The sequence below is a fragment of the Rattus norvegicus genome, chromosome 7 (assembly GCF_036323735.1).
Source record: "Rattus norvegicus strain BN/NHsdMcwi chromosome 7, GRCr8, whole genome shotgun sequence".
Lineage (NCBI taxonomy): Eukaryota > Metazoa > Chordata > Mammalia > Rodentia > Muridae > Rattus > Rattus norvegicus.
The window spans coordinates 106,815,148-106,839,928 of NC_086025.1; the positions used below are offsets into that span (position 1 = coordinate 106,815,148).

The 24,781-nt window shown below is 46.5% G+C and overlaps 1 protein-coding gene across 12 annotated transcripts in view; it reads right to left on the reverse strand.

Annotated features, from left to right (window-relative positions):
- Trappc9 (trafficking protein particle complex subunit 9) overlaps window positions 1-24,781 on the reverse strand; it is a 477,026-nt gene that overhangs the window by 404,809 nt on the left and 47,436 nt on the right. For all 12 annotated transcript variants that reach the window (XM_063263588.1, XM_063263579.1, NM_001034156.2 and 9 more), the window contains one exon: window positions 13,337-13,480. In XM_063263588.1, coding sequence (XP_063119658.1) covers window positions 13,337-13,480 — 144 coding nt within the window. The remainder of the gene's footprint in view (window positions 1-13,336; window positions 13,481-24,781) is intronic.

Consider the following 24,781-nt stretch of genomic DNA (forward strand, 5'->3'; position numbering starts at 1 on the left):
CAGTCCTGACTTCCTTTGGTGATGAACAGCAATGTGGAAGTGTAAGCTGAATAAACCCTTTCTCCCCAACTTGCTTCTTGGTCATGATGTTTTATGCAAGAATAGATACCCTGACTAAGACACACCTATGATTCCCAGTCTCCCAGGAGCACTGGACTGTGGTCTGTGGTCCACAAAGGGGAGGATGGTCACCATGGCCAGTCCCTGTGACACATTTACATCTGCAGTCATAGACTTGCCAGGGAGAAACGGAACTAAAAGCTGCCTGCTGAAAAGCAAGTTTATCAACTATGCTAGAGAGGAGGAAAAATGCTTTTTCTTTGTGGGGATTTATCTCCTGCTTCCAGGCTTGAGAGTCGAGACAGAAATTAAAATCTGTATCACCATGTCCACTTAGCTCAGCGGGAACGAGTCACCTCCCAGGATGCTCTGCAGGGGCTGGCACAGCAGTATATGGTATGTGATGGAGGTGGGGGAAAGTTAGTGAGGGCTCACGCAGTGACACTGAGGAGGAACAGCTTTTCCTACACAGCTCCTCCCTCCTCCCAGAGACCCAGCTGGCTCACAGAACCCAACAGTCTAGGCTACAGCCAGCCAGGTCAGTCTTCATAGGGACTCCTGTCATGGAAGCCAGGGAGATGTGGCTACATTGGTGGCTTTGACTTCTCCACCAATGCTGTCGGATAGGAAGATATTTCTTTTCCCAGGTAGTTCAGACCCATGTCCTGGCACTCAGTCTTGCTGGACCTAACCAACCTGACTCCTAACTTCTCAGGGAGTAATTGTGGTATTGGCCCTCAAGGATATGCCTATTCTTCCAAACTGCTTTTCTGGAAGAAAAGGAAGGATATTTTTAGAAAGAGAGGTGAGAAGGAAGACAGGGTACCTAGGAGTTCCCAACACTGAATACATAGTAAAGCATCCAGTGTCCACCAGCGCAGAGCTGCCGTGGGTCCACAAAGGGAGAAAATGATTGCTTCAGTCGACAAAGGAAAACGTGGCCGGGTAAGTCAAGAGCAGTGAGCCCAGCACACATGTGGAAGTCGGTCTCCCATGCTACTGTTAATCAGTACTAGAAGCTAATCTTTCAGGGAAATCATTTCTCAGGGCTCCAGCAATAGTTTTAAATCTAAATGATCCTGAGAAGACTATCCTAACGTGGTCAACACTGATTTTCATCATGTGGCAGCCTCAGATTCTCAGGAGATGGCCTGACCCTTCCAAGCTCAGGTAACTGCCCAGGTCCTCTGTGTCCAGGCAGGTGACACACAGATCATTAGCATGCGGGAGTCTTCTTACTTCAACACTATCCTAGGTTAGTCCTGGAGAACAGGGCGGTGTGCATCTCACTTGTACAACAGGCAGGGTGCTGTTCTCTGACCAAGCCCACCAAGGTCTCAGTGAATGCCCAGTGAGGTTCAAACAGGACCACTTAAAAGGGCTCACATGAGAGAGATTCAATTGCAAACTCGGAAAAAATAATCAACCTTAGAATCACCAAGAAAATGCAAATTAAACAGTAAGACGCTCCGTGCGCGTGATGGATTAGGGTGCTGCCGTTGGCATGCAATCAATCCTATCAGAAAGCAATTTGGCAACACGTCTAAAGAGCAGACAAACATTCGTTTGGAACTGATGACCTAAAAAGCCCTTGGTGGGTAAACTTATCTCCTGCCAACAGAGCCAAGGACAGAGATGTGTCCGCCATAGTGTCGTGTACAATAGTGCAACAAGATCCCCACCCCAACTCCCAAAAGGCAAACAAAATGAAAGCCATGGCTCTGGGAACGGCTCGGCAAAGTGTGCCCTGCGCCAACACGAGGACCTGAGCTCGATCTTCTGGACCCAGGTGAAAAGCTGGACGTGGTGGTGTGCACTTGCAGTCTCAGCACTGGGGAGGTGGCAGCAGAGGGATACCAGGGATTGCCTGGCCTAATCGGCAAGCTCTGAATCCCAGTGAGAGACCCTGTCTCAAAAAATCAAAGATGAAACCTTTACCCTCTGCAGGCTGTATAGCATAGTACACTAGGACTATACTTAGACCGTTCACACACATGTGTTAGAACCTTCAATAACAGGACCTGCCACCAAACACCTGAGTACCCCTATGCAAACATGGCACACTCTTTCCAGAAATATCACATGAGGAATAAGTACAGCAAGCACAGGTAGGTTAAAAGCAAAGAGGTCTTAAAAGTGTAAACAGGGGAAGAGGAGGAGGAGGAGGGAGAGGAGGAGGAGGAAGAGGAGGAAGAAGAGGAGGAAGAGGAAGAGGAGGAAGAGGAGGAAGGAGGAGGAGGAGGAAGAGGAGGAAGGAGGAGGAGGAGGAGGAGGAAGAAGAGGAAGAAGAGGAGGAAGAGGAAGAGGAGGAAGAGGAGGAAGAGGAGGAGGAGGAGGGGAGGAGGAAGAGGAGGAAGGAGGAGGGGAGGAGGAAGAGGAGGAAGGAGGAGGAGGAGGAGGAGGAGGAGGAGGAGGAGGAGGAGGGGAGAAGGATGGGAGGGAACTGCTGAGGTAGGATTGATTCTCCACATGGCCTCTCTGGGATTTCCTTGGCCACCAGAAGGAAGAATCCAAGCCAGATGCTGGCAAACACACCCCGGCACCCAGGCACAGGACAGGAGCGACAGCCATCAGTTAACACTGTTGACCAGGTGTGCTGTCAGGGGAGTGTGTGCTCATGAGTATGACAGAAACACAGAGCGCTTCCTGTCAAGTGTGGAGGTAGCTGTGAGGCTGTCAGGCCCGCCTGCCCTCCGTGCTGTGCTGTCTTGTAATTCGGGGACAAAGTCCCTGTCTCGGGAGAGAAGAAGGTCAAGCTCATCATCCTGCCTAGGAAAGTGGAGATATCAGTCCACTTAATGGTCCCTTGTCCAAGCTTAGACAGCTAACAAGCACTAACTGCTTCAATGTCCTGTATAAACCACAGGGCACCTGAAGGGGATGACAAGGCCCCTGCCCTTGAGAAACACGATAGGCTGTAAAACAAAACAGAACGGAGCTGCTTCTGAGGAGAAGGCACTGGTGGCAAATACAGGGCACATACTGGATGACGCCTGTTGCATATATTAGGAAAAAAGCACCAAAAGGGGGGGGGGGGCACCATCTATTGGGAACAAGTGAAAGACCCTGAAGGGGAGAGGGGGGACAAAGCACGGAGAAGTCCTGAGGTACAGGGACTGGTGCCTGACTGCTGTAGCAGGAAGCTACGGACTGCCAAGGAGAGCAGCTCAAGACCCAGCAAGTGGCAAGTGACAGGAGTCCTAGCTGCACAAGAAAAGGAGGTCACGTGAACACCTACTAGGAGCACATTGCTATGCAAGATGTAGAGGGCAGGGTCCTGACCAAGCGGAGGAGAAGAGGCAGGGCTACAGATTCTAGCCTGAAACGGTCCTGTCTCTTTAGAGTTGTTGGGTCAGGGGTTCATTCACAAAGTCCCAGAGAAGTTGGGGGTAGTCACTGGCAAGCTAGAGAGTCAGGGAGGATGATTAGGGAGGGATAGGACAGGAAGGAAGAGACCCAGACTGTGTCATCCCACTTAGAGGCCTAGGCATTCTAGGAGCTCACCCTACCCTGTCTGTTTCTCCAAGTCACAAAATCTTCCAGCAATGAGCTATTCGCTGAGCAGCTTCCAGGACGCCCAACTACTAAGGGCTGCAGGAGGTAAACAAATGCAAATGGGCCTCAGCTTGAAGTCAGAGGCTCTTCCCCAACCTTCCTCACCACTCCTCCCCTAGCCCCAGCCCCAGCTCCAGCCGGCCAAGCCAGCCCCCAGTGAAGCAGGTCTGTGAGCTTCAGATCTCCACTCACCCTCCTCTCCTCCACGTCCAATCCCCAGTCTCATCCCCAGCTCTGTAAGCAGACAACCTGTTGTGGCCTCTCTACATACTCTGCCCCAGCCCAATCTCTTCACAGAGGACAAAGCAGATCCTGGTGGAGTGCAGCTTTCCTCCCTCCTGTGAACCCCTTAACCACACCATATGCTATCCCCATTACTAAGTGTCAGCCCCCACTTTACCCATAATTCCCAGTGGCCACACTATCAGGATCTCAGGAGAATTCCCCACCAGGCAACACAGCCAGCACCCTCTCCTAAGAACAGAGAGGGCAACAGAAAGCAAGGGACGAAACACCCACAGAACAAAGACAAAACCTGATATGAGCACCTATCATATCAGGTCCTGCCAGGGACCTAGATGCCAGTGTCAAAGCACGACAGCAGGACAGCATGTGTCCACCAGAACCCAGCGACACTGCGACAGCAGGCTGTGAATACTGCAACATACCTGAAGCACAGGACAGAGACACTACAATAACCCTTATAGATATAATAGAAGGCCTTAAAGAGAAAATGAATAAATCCCTTAAAGAAATCTACCATAGCCTGGCAGTGGTGGCACATGCCTTTAATCCCAGCATTTAGGAGGCAGAGACAGGTGGATCTCTGTGAGTTCAAGGCCAGCCTGGTCTACAGAGTGAGTTCCAGGACAGCCAAAGTTATGCAGAGAAGCCCTGTCTCAGAAAGAGAGAGAGAGAGAGAGAGAGAGAGAGAGAGAGAGAGAGAGAGAGAGAGAGAGAGAGAGAGAGAGAGGATAAGAAAAAGAAAGGAAGGGAAGAAGGAGGGAGGAAGAAAGGGAGGGAGGAAAGAAGGAAGGAAAAGAAAAAAAGAAAGACAGAGAAGAAATCTAGGTCAAAGGCACAGGAAATATTTTCAACAAAATTATAGAAGAACATTTCCCCAGCCTAAAAAAAAGACGTGCCTACCAAGGTACAGAAAGCTTACAGAGCACCAAATAGGCTGGACTGGAAAAGAAAGCCTCCCCAGCATACAAAACTCTAAATGTACGGAACAAGAAAAGCTATGGAAAGCTGCAAGGAGGAAAGGCCTTTCTTAAGGCAGACCTTTGAGAACTATGCCTGACTTCTCAACCGAAATTTTAAAAACCAAAGGGGCCTGAAAAGTGGAGTCTGTGAGACCACCATGCTAACCCCGACTACTATACCCAGCGAATATGTGGGGAAAATAAAGACATCAGATGATAAAACCAAACTTAAGCAATATCTACAAATCCAGCCCTACAGAAGGCACCAGAAGGAAAATGCTAACCTAAAGAATTCCACACAAAAACAAAACAAATCAAGACAAAAACAAAAGCAAAAGAAATAAGTAATAATCCCAGATCAGCAAATCAAGAGGGGAAAACACACAAACACACACACACACACACACACACACACACTCTACTATAGCCACAACAACAAAATAACAGGAATCAACAACAGTATTATTGCTATCTCTCAATATCAATGGTTTCAATTCCCCAATAAAAAGACACAGACTAACAAAGTGGATGGGAAAACAGGATCTATCTTTCTGCAGCATCCAAGAAACACACCTTTGACCAAGGATAGGCATCACACCTCAGAGTAAAAGGATGGAAAAAGTTATTCCAAGCAAATAGACTGTCTTAGTTAGAGGTTTTATTGTTCTGAATAGATATCATGACTATGGCAACTTCTAAGAAAAGTATTTAACTGAGATTTGCCTATAGTTCAGAGGTTTAGTCCATTATTGTCGTGATGGGAAACATGGTGGCATGCAGGCATACATGGTGCTAGAGTGGTAGGTGAAAGTTCTACATCTGGATCTAAGGGCAGCAAAAGAGGGAATAACACTGGTTGTCACTGGCTTGAGTTTCTGAAACCTCATGACCCAGCCCCAGTGATATACATCTCCTGAGAGGCCACACCTCCTAATACTGCCACTCCCTATGGGCCTGTGGAGGACATTTTCATTCAAACCATCACACATAGACAGACCTAAGCAAGCTGGTGTAGCTATTTTAATATCTAACAAAATAGACTTCAAGCCAAACCTAATGAGAAGGGATGGGGAAGGACACTACATACTTATCAAAGGAAAATCCACCAAGAGAAAATTGCACTTCTTTTTTTTTTAACTCATTTTCCTCCAATTATTTGGGAACTTCACACAATGTACCCCATTACACTTGCTTTCCATTCCTCCCAGGACCATCTTCCCACACTCATCTCCTCCACCCCAAAAGTCAAAATGAATAAATAAACAAACAAACAAACACAAAGTCCAATTTGTGTTGCCCACTGAAGCATGGTCAAACTTCCAGTGGCCAGCCCATTAAAGAAAACAGCATCCTTCCCCCTGCCCCCCATCCCCCACTGTGAAGAGCTACACCTCACATCTTTATTACTCTTTTTTTTTTTCTTTTTTTTCGGAGCTGGGGACCAAACCCAGGGCCTTGCGTTTGCTAGGCAAGTGCTCTACCGCTGAGCTAAATCCCCAATCCCCCCCCCTTTTTTTTTAATGAACTCTCTTTAATAGCTTCATGTCTAAATTGTTTCTTCTGAGGAGAAAGGAATTGCCACAAAAGCCTTCAAAGTATCCCACTCTCAGTTATGAGTCTGCAGTCATCAATACCATTGCAAAAGAAGCTTCTTTGCCCAAAGCAACAGGCAGCTGCACTGCCAGTACCCCCAGGCACAACCAACCATCATGTTTGTAGCCCACAGGCTGGGCTGTGCTCACCTCCCCCCCCAGCAGGGTAAGCAGCTCTGTGCTAAATGGCCCTGCCTATGGGTCAACAGGGACACAGTTCTAGCAGGCAGCAATAGGGTAAAGCTGCCCCAGTGGTTGCCTGAGCCTCCTGGCAGCATGGGGACCAGCTCTACTTGACAATGATATGCTACTACTGTGTCCTGGTATGGCAATTCTAACATCTATACACCAAACGCAAGGACACCCAAGCTCATGAATGAAACACCACCACAGCTTAAGAATCAAATGCTAACCTTCACACACTGACTGTGGGTTACTTCAATTCCCCACTCCTGCCAATAAACAGATCATCCAGACAAAAACTAAACAGAGAAATGCTGAAGATAACTGACATTATAAACGAAATAGAACTAACAGACATTTACAAATGACTTCAGCTAAGGCCAAATGAACATTTAGTCATTCAGAACCTCATGCAACTTCGGTAAAACTGAGTACACATACTGGGACACAACTCAGACACAATAGATAACAGAAAAATTGAAGTAACACCCTATATCCTATCTGATCACTACAGATTAAAGCTGGATATCTAAAAAAAAAAAAAAAAAAAAAAAAAAAAAGGAAACTTACAAACTCACGGAAACTGAACAACTCACTATTAATGAAAAATAAATCAAGACCAAAATTAAGAAGCAAATTAATCCAAGTGGTGGTGGCAGGATCTCTGTGATTTTCAGGCCAGCCTAGTGTACAGAGAGTTCCAAGACAGCCAGAATTGTTACACATGAGAAGTCCTGTCTCGAAAAAACAAAAAAGAAGAAGGAAATAAAGACTTTTGGAATTGAATGAAAACACAACATGCTCAAACTGCTGGGACACAAATGAAGGCAGTTCCTTACACTAATCATCTACATAAAAACACTGCGGAGATCTGATCCTTTACCTTAACAACACACCTAAAAAGACCTAAAACAAAAGGAAGAAATCACACCTAAAAGGACTTGGACAGGTAGAAATAATCAAACTCAGGGCTGAAATCAATAAAATGGAAAAAAAAATACAATCAATGAAATAAAGAGTTGGCTCTTTGAGAAAAATCAGTAAGATTGACAAACCCTTATCCAAATTAAGTAAAAGTTGGAGAGTAGATTTCCAACTTAACAAAACTAGAGATGAAATTGCAAATATAACAGCCAATCCATAGAATCATAAGAACATGTACTCCATTAAAAAATCTAAAGGAAATTAATCATTTTCTCAATAGATACCACTTAACAAAGCAATTTAAACAGACCTGTAACCCCTAGTGAAATAGACCAGTCATTAAAAGTCAGTGAACCAAAAAACAAAAATATTCCTAGGGCAACATGGTTTTAGCACCGAATTCTACCAGATATTCAAAGAAGAGTTAATGCCAATACTCTTCAAATAGTAACAGGGATAACACTGCCCAATTTATTTTACATGACCACAGTTACCCTGGCACCCAAACCACAATAAAGATGCAACAAAGAAAGAGAATTATGGACCAATATCACTTATGAACATAGATGTATAAATACTGAATAAAATACTTACAAAACAAATCCAAGAACACATGCAAGAAATCACTCACTAAAAAAAGTCTTCACCCCAGGAATGCCAGGATGGTTGAATATATAAATGAATAAATGTAATACACCATATAAACAAATGAAAGACTAAAAACACATGATCATCTCATTAGACGAAGGAAAGGCCTTTGACAAAATCCAACAATCCTGTGTGATAAAAGTCCTGGAGAGATTAGGGATACAAAGGGACATCCCTCAACATAATGAAGGCTGTTTACAGCAAGACCACGGCCAATGTTATAGTAAGGGTTTCTATTGCTACAACAAAACACCACAACCAAGAAGCAAAGTTGAGGAGGAAAGGATTTACTCAGCTTACATTCCACATTGCTGCTCAGCACCGAAGAAGTCAGGACAGGAACTCAAACAGGGCAGGAATCTGGAGACAGGAGCTGATGCAGAGGTCATCGAGGGGTGCTGCATGAAGCTTGATCAGCCTGCTTTCTTATAGTCTTAATGGGTTGGGCCCTTCCCATTAATCACTAAATGTCTTAGAGCTGGATAACATGGAGACATTTCCTCAACTGAGGCTCCTTCCTCTCTAATGACTCTATCTTATGTTAAACTGACACAAAACCAGTCAGTGCAGCCAACATCAACTTAAATGGAGAGAAACTCTGAGCAATTCTGCTAAAATCACAAACAAGACAAAGTTGTCCCAAGGCTGTCCATACTATTCAACTGCTGGAGATCTAGGGGATACAAACTGGAAAGGAAGAAGTTAATGTATCTTTATTTGCAGATGATATGATATTATACATAAGTGACCCTAAAAAAAAAAATCCCACTGGGAAATTCCTACAGCAGACAAACACAAAGTAGCTACTAGATACAAAATGAACTCATGGGCTGGAAAAATGGCTCAGTGGTTAAGAGCACTGACTATTCTTCCAGAGGTCCTGAGTTCAATTCCCAACAACCACATCTTGGTGCACAATCATCTATAATGAGAGCTTATGCCCTCTTCTGGTGTGTCTGAAGACAGCTACAGTGTACTTATATATAATAAATAAATCTCTTTAAAAAGTGAACTCACAAAAATCAGTGGCTCTCCTATACAAATGAGAAAAACATCAGGAAAACAACACCTTTCACAATAGCCTCAAATAATATAAAGTATCTTGGGCTAACTCTAACCAAACCATTGTATGGTTTAAAAAAAGGGGGGGGGGGTTGGGGATTTAGCTCAGTGGTAGAGCGCTTGCCTAGCAAGCACAAGGCCCTGGGTTCGGTCCCCAGCTCCGAAAAAAAGAAAAGAAAAAAAAAAAAACCTTAATAAAGTGAAGAGAGAAATTTAAGAACATATCAGAAGATGAAAAATATTCCATGCTCATGGATTGGTAGAATTAACAGAGTAAAAATGGCCATCCTTTCCAAAAGCAATCTACAGATTCATTGCAATTCTCATCAAAATTTCAGCACAATTCTTCACAGATCTTAAAGGGGGCAATATGTAACTCCATATGGAAACACACACACACAAAACAGATAGATATAAATGTGTGAATAATAAAAGAACTACTGAGGTATCACCTCCCCCAACTTCAGGTTATAATACAGAGCTACAGTACTGAAAAATTGCATGACACTGGCACTAAAACAGACGTCAATAAACAGAATTGAACTGAAGGCCCAGACATAAATCCGCATACCCTCAAACACCTCAGTTTTAATAAAGAAGCCAGAAAAATACACTGGAAAAAAGTATCTTCAGCAAATGGTAATAGTTAAATTGGATTGTGAACCAAGTCTGCAGAAGAATCCACACAGATCCATACCTATCACCCTGCACCAAACTCAACTCCAAAAGGATCAAAGACCTCAATGTAAAGCTAGATACACTGAACGTGACAGAAGTGACGGTAGGGAACAGCCTCAAACCCATTGGATCATGAAAAGACTTTCTCAACAGAACACCATTAGTACAGGCTCCGAGATCAGCAATCAATGGTGCCCCATGGAACTGAAAAGCTTCTTAAGGCAAAGGGTATCTGGAAAAGGTTTTTTATCAACTACACATCTAACAGAGGGCTAATATCCAAAATTTACTAAGAACTGGAAAAACTCCTCTCCTTTCCTCCGCCATCATGAGCATTATGCCTGATTCAGCTTCTCGTCATGTCTTCTCACAAGACTTTCAGAATCAAGCAATTCCTGGCCAAGAAACAAATTGTCCATTCTTCAGCGGATTTGGATGAAAACTGGTACAACTCTAGGAGAAGACACTGGAGGAGAAGGAAGCTGGGTCTGTAAGGATTCACACAATGGCAAGACTGAGGGTTTATACTGAATTGTGGTCATCAATCAGTCCTACAAGATGGATTTCAACATTTTTAATCTGGAGACTTGCTCATGTCTAAATTAGGGTGTTTGTCTAGTAATAAAACTTAGAACCTTTCAAAAAAACTCAGAAAACTAGATATAAACAACCTACTGGGCGTTGGTGACCCACACCTTTAACCCTAGCTCTCAGGAGGCAGATGCAGCCAGACCTCTGAGTTCTAAGCCAGCCTGGTCTGTAGGGTGAGTTCCAGGATAGTCAGGAAGGAAAGAAGGAAGAAGAAGGGACAAAGGGAAGGAAGGGGGAAGGGAGCGAGACAGAGACAGAGACAGAAAGACAAAGAGATAGGGAGGGGGAGGGAGAAAACGACCCAATTTTAAAATGGGATACATATATAAACAGAGAATTCTCAAAGGAAGAACTCAAATGGCCAAGAAACACATAAAGAAATGTTCAACATCCTTAGTTCATCAGAGAAATGCAAATCATAACCACAGTGAGATTTCATCGTATACACATTAGAGTGTAAGAGACAGCTCATGCTGGCAAGGATGTAGGGGAAGGGGAACATCTATCCATCCTGGTGCAAGCACAGACTTGTACAGCCACTACGGAAATCAGTGTGGTGGATCCTTAGCAAGATGGAACTCAGTCCACATCAAGATTCAGCTATCCCACTCCTGGGCATATTCCCAAAGGATGCTTCATCCTACCACAGGGTCACTTGCTCAATAGCCAGAAATCTAAAATTTACATGTCTCAGAAGAATAGATGAAGAAAATAGAGTATATTTATACAATAGAATATTACTCAGCCATTAAAAAATTTCACCAATAATTTCACAAATAAATGGGTAGGACTATAAAAAAAAAAATCACCCTGAGTGAGGAGATATCCCAGACCCAGAAAGGTAGATGTGGTATGTGCACACTTATATGTAGATATTAGTTGTTAAGTCAATGATAACCAAGCTAAAATCCATTTAATGAACTCCGACACCACAGCAGGGACACTGTCCTACACTACACCACAGCAGGGACATTGTCCTACACACCCACACCACAGCAGGGACATTGTCCTACACACCCACACCACAGCAGGGACATTGTCCTACACACCCACACCACAGCAGGGACACTGTCCTACACACCCACACCACAGCAGGGACACTGTCCTACACACCCACACCACAGCAGGGACATTGTCCTACACACCCACACCACAGCAGGGACATTGTCCTACACACCCACACCACAGCAGGGACATTGTCCTACACACCCACACCACAGCAGGGACACTGTCCTACACACCCACACCACAGCAGGGACACTGTCCTACACACCCACACCACAGCAGGGACATTGTCCTACACACCCACACCACAGCAGGGACATTGTCCTACACACCCACACCACAGCAGGGACATTGTCCTACACACCCACACCACAGCAGGGACACTGTCCTACACACCCATACCACAGCAGGGACACTGTCCTACACACCCACACCACAGCAGGGACATTGTCCTACACACCCACACCACAGCAGGGACATTGTCCTACACACCCACACCACAGCAGGGACATTGTCCTACACACCCACACCACAGCAGGGACACTGTCCTACACACCCACACCACAGCAGGGACACTGTCCTACACACCCACACCACAGCAGGGACACTGTCCTACACACCCACACCACAGCAGGGACATTGTCCTACACACCCACACCACAGCAGGGACACTGTCCTACAGTACACCACAGCAGGGACACTGTCCTACACTACATCACAGCAGGGACACTGTCCTGCACACCTACATCATAGCAGAGGGTTTCTCAAGAAACCAGATGGGCCCCATACCATCGGGGCCGAGGATATAGGTAGAAAGGCAGGTCTGATGGGGAAGCCACAGAGCCCACATCTAATGACTTGACTCTGGGGCCGAGGGAACACCACGGTGAGCTATCGCATAAGCTGCAAAGAGAACAGGCCTGGGCTGAATTACAAAATGACAACTGAACCCCAGAAATGAGGCAACACCCAATATCAGTGAGTAAAGACACTTGAGGAGAAAGCTCAGTAAAGGCAACTTGGGGAGATAGGCGGGTACTGGGCCTTAGAATAGCATGGCACCCTTGCCTGTGGTTCTGGAAGCCAGACAGAAAGTTCTAGGATGCAGCAATGGCCAGAAGAGCACTTAGGGGCTGCCAGCCTCTGCGTGTTCCACGTCCATCTAGAGGACAGATATAGGACTATCCAGGCAGTGAAAACCCACAGAGCTGTGGTCTGAGGACTTGAATACAAGTCCCCACACATATACCACATGCTGCCGCTCACATTTTACACAATGTCCCCCAAGTACAAGGAACCTACTGTGGTTTGAATGCAAAACTTATCTACAGGAACTGAGTTGGGAGACTGTGGAATCTTTGGAAGATGGGAGTCACTGGAGGAGTGGCCCTTGAGACGTGTAGCCCGACTCTACTTCCTGTCCTGTCTGTTTCCTGCACTGTGAAGATGTGTGGAGGTGAGGCCTGACAGCTGCATCGCCTGCCACCATGTCTCCCCAGCCATGATTGACAGTATGCCCTCATACCATGAGAAAATATAAATAAATAAGACCCTTCCTCCCTTAAGTTGCTTCTTGTCAAGTATTTGGTCAGGAGACAAAGTAACAAACACAGCACCTAGGCTAGAGGTTAAGATGAGGAAGGGCCTGTTAACAGAAAGATAACCAGAAGAAAACCCAAAGAAGAGGTGTGGGTAAGCAAGAAGGAATGTGGAGAAAATGGCTAAGAGCAGAAACAGGTACCCACCACCAGCCTGGAGCTGGAAATGAAGACCTGCCACCCCCCAAGCCACACCCAAGGCTCCCTAGAAAGAAAAAAAGTTATGTTCACTCACCCTGGTCAGACAGGAAATCCAGCATGGTCTGCAAAAGGAAGGATAGGTGCCGCACAGAGAGTGCGGGATTTCCCATCCTGCGGGAGGCATAGACCAACTCATGCAGCAGACGCATCTGAACGGCAGCCCAGCCTCTGTGTGTACCTGTGGCAAAGGTCACGAAACAAGAACTCAAGGTCATGTGTGAAATGTGGCAGCTCACAGACAACACCTCAACTATCAACTCGAACAGACAGACCAATTGCCACCGCCACCACAGCCCTCCCCCACTGCTACCACCCCCACCCCACCACCCAGAACCGTCCCTCCCCAGAGAAGAACATTTTTCATACATCAAGACTGTCTCTGCCTGGGGACAAAACTCAGTGGTAGAACATTTGCCTAATATGGGCAAGGGCCTAGGTTCCAACCCCAGTATAGAAAGAAAACTAAAACAGACGGCCTTACACTATCTTTTCTCTCTTCTATGAAGACTTCAAAGCAGCCCACTAAAATAACCAGGATGTACTTCCAAGAAAAGATTGCTCCCAGTGCATTTGAGTAATGGAGCGACATTTTCTCAACAAGTGATGACCCTGGATGAACCATCACAATCAACAATCAAGAAGATTACTCTGAAAGCCACACTGCTCTGAAGCATAGGAGAAGTGGAGAGATAAATACATAAGGAGGTCACCCAGAGACCCGCAGGCCCTCCTTCCCAAACGGCCCAGCACATTTGAACGTAAAGGTAGGAAGATGGTTACACAGCCCACTTAAAAGCGTTTCCTTAAGAATGCAGAATCCTATGATTCTGGCTCCTTTTGGCAAGAGTTACTAACTCGACAGATTTTCCATCCTAAAACTTTTCAGAAAGAAGATGTGGACACAGGGGTCCCTCATAATGTCATGAGATTCTAGGGAGCACAGGCAAACTGGGGAAAATGACTAAGTATAGTCAGACATGTTGCAGGTCTGCCATAAGCAGAACTACCTGGCAACCCCTGCCAACCTCCCTAGGGACTGTCTCACTAGCAGATGGTCCACAGGGAGCCCAAGTCACACACACACACACACACAGAGAGAGAGAGAGAGAGAGAGACTCACACATGCATGCACACACACACTCACACGTGAACACATGTGCACTCATACCAAGAGTCTACACACTGGGATGTAAAGACTCCCACATGAAGAATTTTTAATTAGCATACATAGTACTAGACTTCCTTGTGATATTTTAAGGGTCTTTTATTTTGATTTTAGATTCATTATCTTATGTGTATGTGTTTACCGCATGCATGCTGGGTGACCATTGAAGTGAGAGAAGGGTTTTCAAATCTCCTGAAACTAGAGTTACAATGGTTTTGAGTCCCCACGTGGGCACTGGGAACCAAACTGGGATCCTCTACAAGAGCACTGAGCACTCTTAACTGCTGAGCTGTCTCTCCAGCCCCCATGGCACTTCATACATGTTTGGTTTTGGTTGGTCCTCTCTTACCCTGTTCTTCTCCCCTCTCACCCTGCCTGGCTTCTTCACTTGTATGTTCCAGCCTCAGTACCTACCCCATTCTCCATGTCACATGTGTTCTGTTACCCTGCTATTTGACTTCCTAAAAAAACTCCTTTTCCCCTTACCTTGGCCTTTGTAGTTTCCTGAACTCTACCTACACTCCTGCATATGTGCATATATGTAGTAATTAGAAGGCAGGGTAGACTTATGAAAAAGAACACATATGTGCTGTGTGTCTTCTAAGCATGGGTTTCTTCATTTAATATTTTCTAATTCCATCCATTTTCTTGCAAATGACACAATTATTATGTATTATTCTTTCTGGCTGAATAGAACAAAACTATGTGTGTGTGCCGCCCTTTCCTTATCTGTCATCAAGTGATGGGTATCTAGGCTGGTCTATTTCCTTGATATTGTGACTAGAGAAGCAGTAAGCACAGATGTGCAACTCTATAGTAAGATATTTCACATCTATGCCAGGAATGACAAATCTGGGTTATATGGTAGTTCCTTTTCTATTATTTTAAGAACCCATACACACGGGGTTAGGGATTTAGCTCAGTGGTAGAGCGCTTGCCTAGCATGCCCAAGGCCCTGGGTTCGGTCCCCAGCTCCGGACGGGGGAAAAAAAAAAAAAAGAACCCATACATACTAATTTCCACAGTGGCCACACCAATTTACATCTCTACCAAAGAGTTCCTCTTTCCCCACACCGTCCCCAGCATTGGCTGTTGCCTTTCCTGAGCAGCATGACATGGAGGGCCAAAGTGGTTTTGACTTGCATTGCCCTTCTGAAATATGAATGTTGAATGCTTTCTAAAATATTTACTGGCTATTTGTGTTTCTTCTAGCAACCTTGCTCAGATTGTCAGCCCATTTCTGATTGGCCACTTGGGTTTGCTGTTTATTTTTTTTTCTTTTTTTCAGAGCTGGGGACCGAACCCAGGGCCTTGCACTTGCTAGGCAAGCACTCTACCGCTGAGCTAAATCCCCAACCCCTACTGTTTAATTTTTGAACCTTACATATTCCAGATCTTAAGCTCTGTCGAAAGCATAGCTGGCAAGGTTTTCTCCCATTCTACAGACTGGGACACCCTGATGACAGTTCTGTTTGCTATACAGAAGCCTTTTAATTTCATGGTATCCATTTGCCAACTTTTGGGGTAACTCTGTTTGAGCTGGGGTTCTATTCCCAAAGTTCTTGCTTATACTGATATCTTAACATATTTTTCCTGTTTACTTCTAGCAGTCTCAGCGACTCATTCTTTAAGATATTTGATCCACTATGAATTAATTTTTGTGCAGAACAAGAGATGCAGTCCTAACTTTGTTCTTCTAAGGGTGGTCATCAAGTCTCTGCAGAACGATTTGTTAAGTAGGCTCCTTTTTCAGTGTGTGTGTTTGACACCTTTGTCAAAAGTTAGACATCTGTGGCTGTGTAGGTTTATTTCTGAGTTCTTTATTATGCTCCATTGGTCTATATGTCCATGTCCGTACAGTACCATACTGTCTTTGTCACTATGGCTCTGTAGTAGAGTTTGAAGTCAGATATTGTAAGGCCAGGGTTTTGTTGTTCCTAGGATCACTTTAGCTGTCTTTTCTGTTTCTGTATGAATTTTAAGGTTTTTTTTTTCTAGTTCTGTAAAGAATGTTATTGGAATTTTGATGGAAAACAGCACCAAATCTATAGAGACTTTAATGTATACACTGAACTTGCCCTCTACACCCCAATGTGATCTCAGCACTTGAAAGAAGGTCAGGCACTTGGAGCCTTAACGCTGCCCCCCAGTGACTGTCATTGACCAGACTGGTGAGTCCCTGATTAGCCAACATACAGGTCATAAAAACACATATAGGTGGATTCAGGCTCAGACAAGACGGATGCTCAATGGAAACCTCCAACAGCAACTAAGAGTTGCAGCTAGCACACAATTCCTGAGAAGCTAATGCACTAATGCATGAGAGAGCGTTAGGTGGACAGTGGGGCATGTACACTGGGTGTGGAAAAGCCCACAGGAGGTACAGATGCTGCTGAGTGCTGTGGAGACAGTGGAAGGGAGTACGTGTGCCACATGAGCTAGGGCAGGCAGAGGAGGAAGCTGCAACAGGGAAATAATAGTTCCACCTTGTCACGAAGCTATGAGCAGCCCACTTAAAGTGCTTTAGCCATTCATCCTAACTTCTCAATAACTGCTAGCTGATAAATGCTAATATTATGACTCAATGAATGTAATGTGTTTAACACACAGCATCAGCCTCTGACTCTGCAGGGTGATTAATGATCCAGACTGCTCCATTATTGCACTGAGCGCAAACCTTCGATATACGGATCTCTACTGCTGTGGTGATTGGGTAAAATTACCTTCTTGTACGTCAACACCCACCCCCACTCCTGCATCATAAGCCCCTGGACCTGTAGATTGTCTGGTGCTTCTTATGATACCCCCAAAACAGAGGCTTGCACAGACTGGGGCGTCCCGTCGATGTCGACTGACAGGTGGAACAAGTACCACACATCGCCTGTGCCGCCTGCTGAGTGTGGGTCATCAATTCCTGCATCCTAACCTCTGCGGTTAAGATGTTCCATGTGCTGACCCTGGCCCCTGCTGACCTTGTCTCCCACCGCCGTGTCCTGCACAGAGGTCAGCTGGTTACAGGCACAGCAGGGCCCCCGTAAAGCTCATGATTCTGTTTCCTCGTCAATCCCCCATTGCCTTGGCAGCAACAGTGTGTCTTATTCATCCAAGAATCCTTAATGCCTGGCAAGAGGCCTGGTGCATGATGGGTACTTAACTAGCATGTAGGTCAAGAGGAGAGCCTTTTGCCAGAAAACCCCCTCTGTCTTAGATGTGCATGTATAAGTATGTGAGGTTGAAGTGGCATGACTCTGGGGATTTGCTGGGTGCTGGGAATCTCTTTTGCTGTTTTCTCTAGTCCCTGTATATTTAGGATACCTCATAATAACATATCAATTGAAAACCTGGAAACTGACCCAGTACCCACACAAACACCTCCACAGTGCATCCCAGGATGTGACAGATCTCCCAGAAACTTCCTGGAAGATACAGTGGTGACAACATCTTGTATCCATAAGGAGAATAGCAAATGAGACATATCCATGCCATGTGTGCATCTGGTCAAAGGGGCTAGGACCAAACAGCGCAGCAGAAGAGCATTTTAGGAGGGTTGAGAGTCCATGCCATGACTAAGCTAGTCATCCCTTCAAAAGGCTCCAACTCTCATCCGCCTCAACCAAGAGCTCTTTCCCATGTAAGAAATCACTATCACTCAGTTATTCTTCCAAACGGGTAATGGTCCAGTTACTACCACGGGCTCACATGAGTGAGAGCCCCCAAGGGGGACGGGACTTCCTCAACAATGACTTCCTGCACACATGGTGCCTCCTCTGTGACGCAGAGTCCTCCTATGAAACACTGAAGCTTTCATAAAGACAGAGACAGGCAGTATTTGACTCGTGATAACACTCTCTTCAATCTTGTCAACCAATCAGGCTTTGACAGCTGCCATTCAGCGAATCAGTTCCGAGACTCGTTCAGAAAAGCTCCTCGGCAACATTTACTCTCTCCTGCAGGAGAAGGCTGAGCAAAAGGCTGAGCAGAAAGCAAGATGGAGAAAGCTGCTCACACAGGAGCACAAATAAGATTAAGATAGGAGATGTAGTCCCATAGGCCAGCAAATGCACACAGCACGTGAGCTCAGAGCATGGCTGGGCTGGGCCTCTCCAGCTGGCGGGCGGGAACGGTCAGCTCCCAAGCGAGACAGAAGCCACTTCTGAACCTGAGAGATCTGACAGCCTAGCTTTTATTCACAAGCACAGGGTTTTGGTAGATTTCCATTTAATACTCTGAGAAATGTTTGAAGTGGAGACGGGACTTAGAGTGGTTTTTATTGTCTAGAAATGCAGCCAGCTGACACTTAACCACTTTAACTCTACTGTTCCTCACTTCTTTCATGAGATAATGGCAAACACATCTCCCAAAACAAAAGTCCGAGTAAAAAGGACAGAATCACCTGAATTTTTCAAAATAGATATGTTCCCCTCCTCAACGGCAAGGGACAAATACAATAACTGACCACAGCACAGCGATGACTGCTTGCTGGGTCCAGCCCTTTATCACTGGTATTCACATGGACACCTTCAGCAGGATGCAAGAGACAACAGGACTGGCACTGTGGACATGGCAGGATGCTGGAGAGGTAGCTTTGAGTAACCACAAGAAGTGCCAGAGGAGAAAGGGCAGGCATTCAGGAGACAGGTAAACAAAGAAATCCCATCTAGGTAGGAGAAACATTGGAATTCTCACAACAAAACAGCATCTAGCTGGAGGGTGCCCAGGAGCCCAGGCAAAGGCATCCCTGGAAAGGAAGAGCTACCAAAGGGCTCTGGTGTGTTCCCAGATAGGCTCTGTGTAGAAAGACAGGCTTAAGACAACTCTAAGTGTGGCTTTGCACAAAGCCCAAGTGTTTTTAGCCTGAAGCCAGCCCGGAGTAAAGTTCAAAGACCCCAAGGGAAAGAACAGTCGTTCCAGTCTCGCCTGCAGTCCCCCGAAAGCACACCAGATGAAGGCCTTGCTCACGGCCATGTCTCAGCATCTTAGAATCCTTCCCACCTCTCTAAAGTGACCATTTGGTGCTCCAAAGACGCTCCTTCCTCCCTTTCCAAATCCTACCCTCAGCACATCAAACCTCTCTATCACACAGCAGTCAGCCTGGACACTCCACTCCCCCTTCCTCTCTGACAGTACCTCTGAGTCTCTGATTGTCCAGATGCCTCTGCTCTCATCCCCAATCAATCCCATCAAGCCCACAGGAGGGCCACATCAGTAATGGACTTCTGCGCAGCTTGACGCTGGCCTTAAAGGCTCTCAGTACTCATCCCGTCTTCTTAGACCGCTTTCATGCCATCCTGGGGAAAGGTCAGACAACTTCCCCTAACACGGACAGCAGCCTGAACACCGTCCTCAGGGTGCTCTCGCTACAGGGGAAATCTAACCCTCCTGTAAGCCAGTGTCCCCAAGATCCAGACACACAGAAAACATGAGGTAACTTGGCAAGAAACAGGTTAGTCATGTCAAAACTATGTGTAGTAACTATCGGAAACAGGTTAATCACATCAAAGTAGTTCCAAGAGGCCACAGCCTGTCTTCATGTGGGTCAGACAGGCGCCCTGAGCATGTGCGGCCACATATATGAGGCCTAGCAAGGCTGGAGATGGGGCAGACTCACCCAGCCCCGAAGTGGGCAGAAGCCATGCAAGCACAGCCTAGAGGCCCTGCAGAGACCATCGCTCTGCGTGACAGCTGCTCTAAATCCCACAGAAAGAACAGGAAATAGCACTTCAATGTGAACAGCTCCTTTTCTGTCATTTCCAAAAAGGACAATTTTTTTCACAAATAAAAAAATCCCTGACTGTCATACTTACCATAAAGCTACAGTAACAAAGGCAGTGTGGTTTTGGCAAACGGACAAACAAAACAATTGATAGAATGAAAAGGAAAATGCAGAAATGTGCCCACGTCCATACACTCAACACAGCTCTGAAAAGGAGGTTCAGAGGCCCAGCAGAGCAAGATGGCCTCCCAGCAGACCAGCCGAGACACAGGATGACCACCAACTGACCGTTAAAGCAGGGTGCTAACTGCAGACTTCACAAATAGTAGACTGCAATGGACCTCCAGGGAAACAAAAACCTCTCTAGAAGTTTCTACATGTTTATGGAACCCACAGTTGATAAATGAAAAATGTGGATGGCATTTGGTATAGTAACAGAAGCTTCGATACAGCTCCATGAGGCAAAGAGCTGACGAAGTAGATGCCATTAAAACTGAAAACTGCTGTTTCGCAGATAAGCTACCAAGAGAATGAGAAAACAAGATGCATGCTGGGAGAAAATATCACTAAAGGACTCTTCTGCATGTGATGGAAACAGAGAACAAAAAAAAAACCTATGTTTTAAATGGGATCACCAGAGGAGACATTCCAACTGCAGATAAGCATAGGGAGAAATGCTCGATATACTTGCTAGACAACTGTAAATTAAAACAAGATTCCAACACTTAGAACACTAAGGGTTCCAAATGCTGGCCAGGACTCGGAGCAGGGGTAATTGTCACCCACTGCCTTTGGGGCTGAAAAACGCTACAGCTGCTTGGGAAGACAGTTCATCAGTCGCTTATAAAACTGCACAAACTTGTACCATGTGACACGGCCACTGTGCTCCTGGACATTGACCTGCCAGGTGAATGCATCCTCACAGAATCTTCACGTTGGCTGTTTGTGGCTGCTGTATTCACGAGAGGCCACCTCTCAGGCAACCAGGATTTGTGAGGTGAGTATACACAGGTCTGATACCATTCTGCAGAAAGAAAGGTGTGGATCCCGTGAAAGGATGTGTGGCTGCGGGGGCCTGGGGCGAACAGAGTGCAGGAGATGGATCCACGTCACCAACCACTGGACAAAACCCGCAGACTATGAGCGAGCCTGGTGCGAGCTGTGGACTTAGGGGAGGACAGGCTAACTTGGGTCATCGGTTACTGCAAAGGCTCTAAGTCAGCCTGAGAACGGGACTGGGTACCAGCTGGTGCTAGTATCAGAGTTATGCTGAGGCTGGTCGGGCAGCGTCCCAGTCTGTCTCATCCTATACTCAGTCCTGCTATGAGGAACGCCAGAGTGTACAGAGGACAGCACTTCCTTCGCCAGCTCTGTTCTCTATACTTCTCTTCTGAAGAGGAAGAAACTGTCCTAAGCAGGCTGCCAAGGTGACTACTATGAGGCCAGGAATTCAGGAATAGCTTGTCCTCGTCACGGGTCCCTAGGCACTGGGTACTCTGTCAGTACATGCCCATGCTTCCCGGAAAACCACACTAGCCCTTCACCGTTTCACCCACTTTCAGTTGGTTCCCACGTAGGTCTCTTAAAAACATACTAGCCAGAAGACAACAGTCGGGCTCATTTAGATTCTAAAGTTCTTCATCGAACTCAGTCGACTCTTGGCTCCCAGAGGTCCTACAATTCCGTCCTCACTCACCATCACCCTTTCTCTTCCTTCTCTTTCTGCTTTCCCCCACTGACCAATGCCCTGATCCAGGCCCAGCTGACACCTAAGACTTCCTCTTTTCTTTCTCCACAGCCATGGGGCTCCTGCAGGATCTACACAAAGCAGGCGCTTCCCCATCTTCTCAGGGTTAAAGACTCTCAAACACCTGTCCACCCCCTCCACCTCCACACCCATCCCCTCCCCACCCCTGGCATCCAGATTCCCCTCCCCCATTGATGTAATGTCCTTGCTGCTGGAACAAGGGAGGGGAGCCTCTGGAATGACGCCCACCATCTTCTGAGTGCTAGAGATCTGACTGGAGTGGAGGAGGGCAGCAAGGGCAGATGGGAGATGAGTCTGCAGCGCCTAGTGTAGCCTGTGATGGTCACTCCATTCGGAGACTTTAAGCAGCTGGTATCCCCAGGTTCCATGTGGCTTTCTGCCTAGAAAGTGTTCATGGTCTCAGCAGTGCTCATGGACCTAAGAGAGGGCCTATGGTGGCAGCTGCAGCAGAACTGCTTGGACCATGGAGACAGCCCAAGAAGCATGTAGAGGGCCACAGAGACCAGAACAGCTTCTAAAGGGGCACCCCATGAGGCTCCTGGGTTAGAAAGACAGAGATCAGCTCTAACTCTCACCACCAGGCACACCAGTCTACATGCCCACTCGCCCTAAGGGGTGCCAATCATCCAACAGGAGCTCAACAAACCTTGGATCCAACCCATCTCTGGAGGGGAGAGAGGAAGGAGGTTACAGAAAAGAAGGCAGGTAAGGGAACAGATGGAAACTTCCACTGAAAAAGGCATATTATCAGACAATTACATGAGCTCTGGAACAGAGCCTGGCTGAAGGAATCCAGATGTGGCTGAAGGCTGACAGGCGCTCGGAGCACCCACATGTCCATCCCAACTCACAGCACAATGTTCAGCTCAGTGACCACTGCAGGGACATTGCGTGCTCTGCATGATCATCCTGCCTGCTCTCTGCTGCCTCCTCCAGCTCTTCCAGCACATGAAGAGAGTAGGTATCCTTCTAGAGGCTTCCTCTGTTCCAGTAGCAAGAGCCAAGATCTTCTGGAAAGAGTCCCAGATCCTCCTCTTGACCCCTCACACACAACCCTAACAGCTAAGATGAGAACAAGGGACAGGAGCCACCAAGATGGCTCAGTGGGCAAAGCATTTGCCTCGAAGCCTGATGACCCAAGTGCCATCCCTGAAACCATGTGGTGGGAGAGACACAATTCCTACAACTTGCCCTCTGATCTCTGTATGCACACACACCACAGCACCCATGAACACAGAATAAATAAATTTATTAAAAGAATATATTTTTAAAGTCAAGGACAAAATCTACTTCAAAGTGACACCACACAACAGTGTGTTAGGTTGAGAATTGAGAGTTCCAGGCCACCCTGAGCCAGTGAGTTCAAGGCTAGCTTGAGTTATATCATGAGACCTTGTCTCAGAATAGTTAAATCAATGAAAGGCACTGTCTAGAGTGAATCACAGTCACTGATGGTACTGAACACAGACAAATGCCAAGGTCCATGTTTAATGTTTTTTAAAATAACCCTCAGTAGGGGTGCAGGACGGAGGAGATGTGGCTAACAAGGTCACAGGGGAGAAAGGATCTTCTGTGAGCCTAACATAAAAGGACAACACCGCAGGCCACATGAATAGAAAGCAGCCCAGTAGACCCCAGCCTACCTACCTCACTCTCATGACTACAGGGAGGCAAGATATTGTCTGCTCTAAAGACAAAATTCCAGGGTTCAGTCCATGGGACTTTGCAGACACTAGAGTGAGAGGGGAGGGGCAATACCTCCCTTCAGAAGCCTGAGCACAGGTATCCCACCTGGCCACCAAGTGACCACTCACCCAGGCCACTCTCTCCTCAACAGGTCATGGCCCAGACTCCTCCCTCTCTTTACCAATCTGAAGAGCCCCTTGTCCTGTTGGGTTACAGCTTCTTTCCTTATCAAACCCTAGAACCCTGCTTACTTCCTAGGAAGCACCTTTTCCCCTCAGCAATAAAGACATCTTGACACCACCTTGAAGTACTGTACTGGGACAATGATGGATAGAACCACATCTGAACCAGGACTGCCTAATGATTCAAACATCCTCCCCCAATTCTTCCTCTATTTAAGCCTAAAGCCCACCTCCATTTACAAGAAAAACGGACTTGGGGCCACTGGGCCCTTGATCTGCTCCTTTTTGTAAGATGACCACAATAAATAAAACTCTTGTCTGTGCTTGCCTCAAAGATAGGAGCTCTCAGTGTGTGCTCTGCCAAGGGTTTTGGTCAAGAGCAGCAAGTACCCAACCTGGCCTGCCCATCACCTACCCTTTGTGGGGAGAGGGGTTCAGACAGGGACTGTTTGGCTCATTCAGACACAGGATCTCTGTAGCCAAGACTGGCCTCAAATTAATGCTTCTTCTGCCTTGGCCTCTCAAGTGCTGGGCTTTCAGGTGGAGGTCACTATGCCTGACCCTCCTATTACCCTTGCCCATGAAGTCCTATTGACTTGAGTGTGGCCGGGGCTGCTTTCACAGCTTGCCAGACAACAGAGACTGTAGCCCAAAAGGTCTTGAAAAGTTACCACTCTTCACCTTTCAGCCAAGCAACTCCCTTCTAAAGATTCTGGTCTCCTGGGGATGGAGGTGTCAACAGGAAGTACTGTCAACAGGAAGTACTGTCAACAGGAAGTACTGTCAACAGGAATGTCAACAGGAAGTACTGTCAACAGGAAGTACTGTCAACAGGAAGTACTGTCAACAGGAAGTACTGTCAACAGGAATGTCAACAGGAAGTACTGTCAACAGGAAGTACTGTCAACAGGAAGTTCTGCTTGGGAAGGTCTGGTGCTAAAGAGTCTGGGGAGGATGACATATAC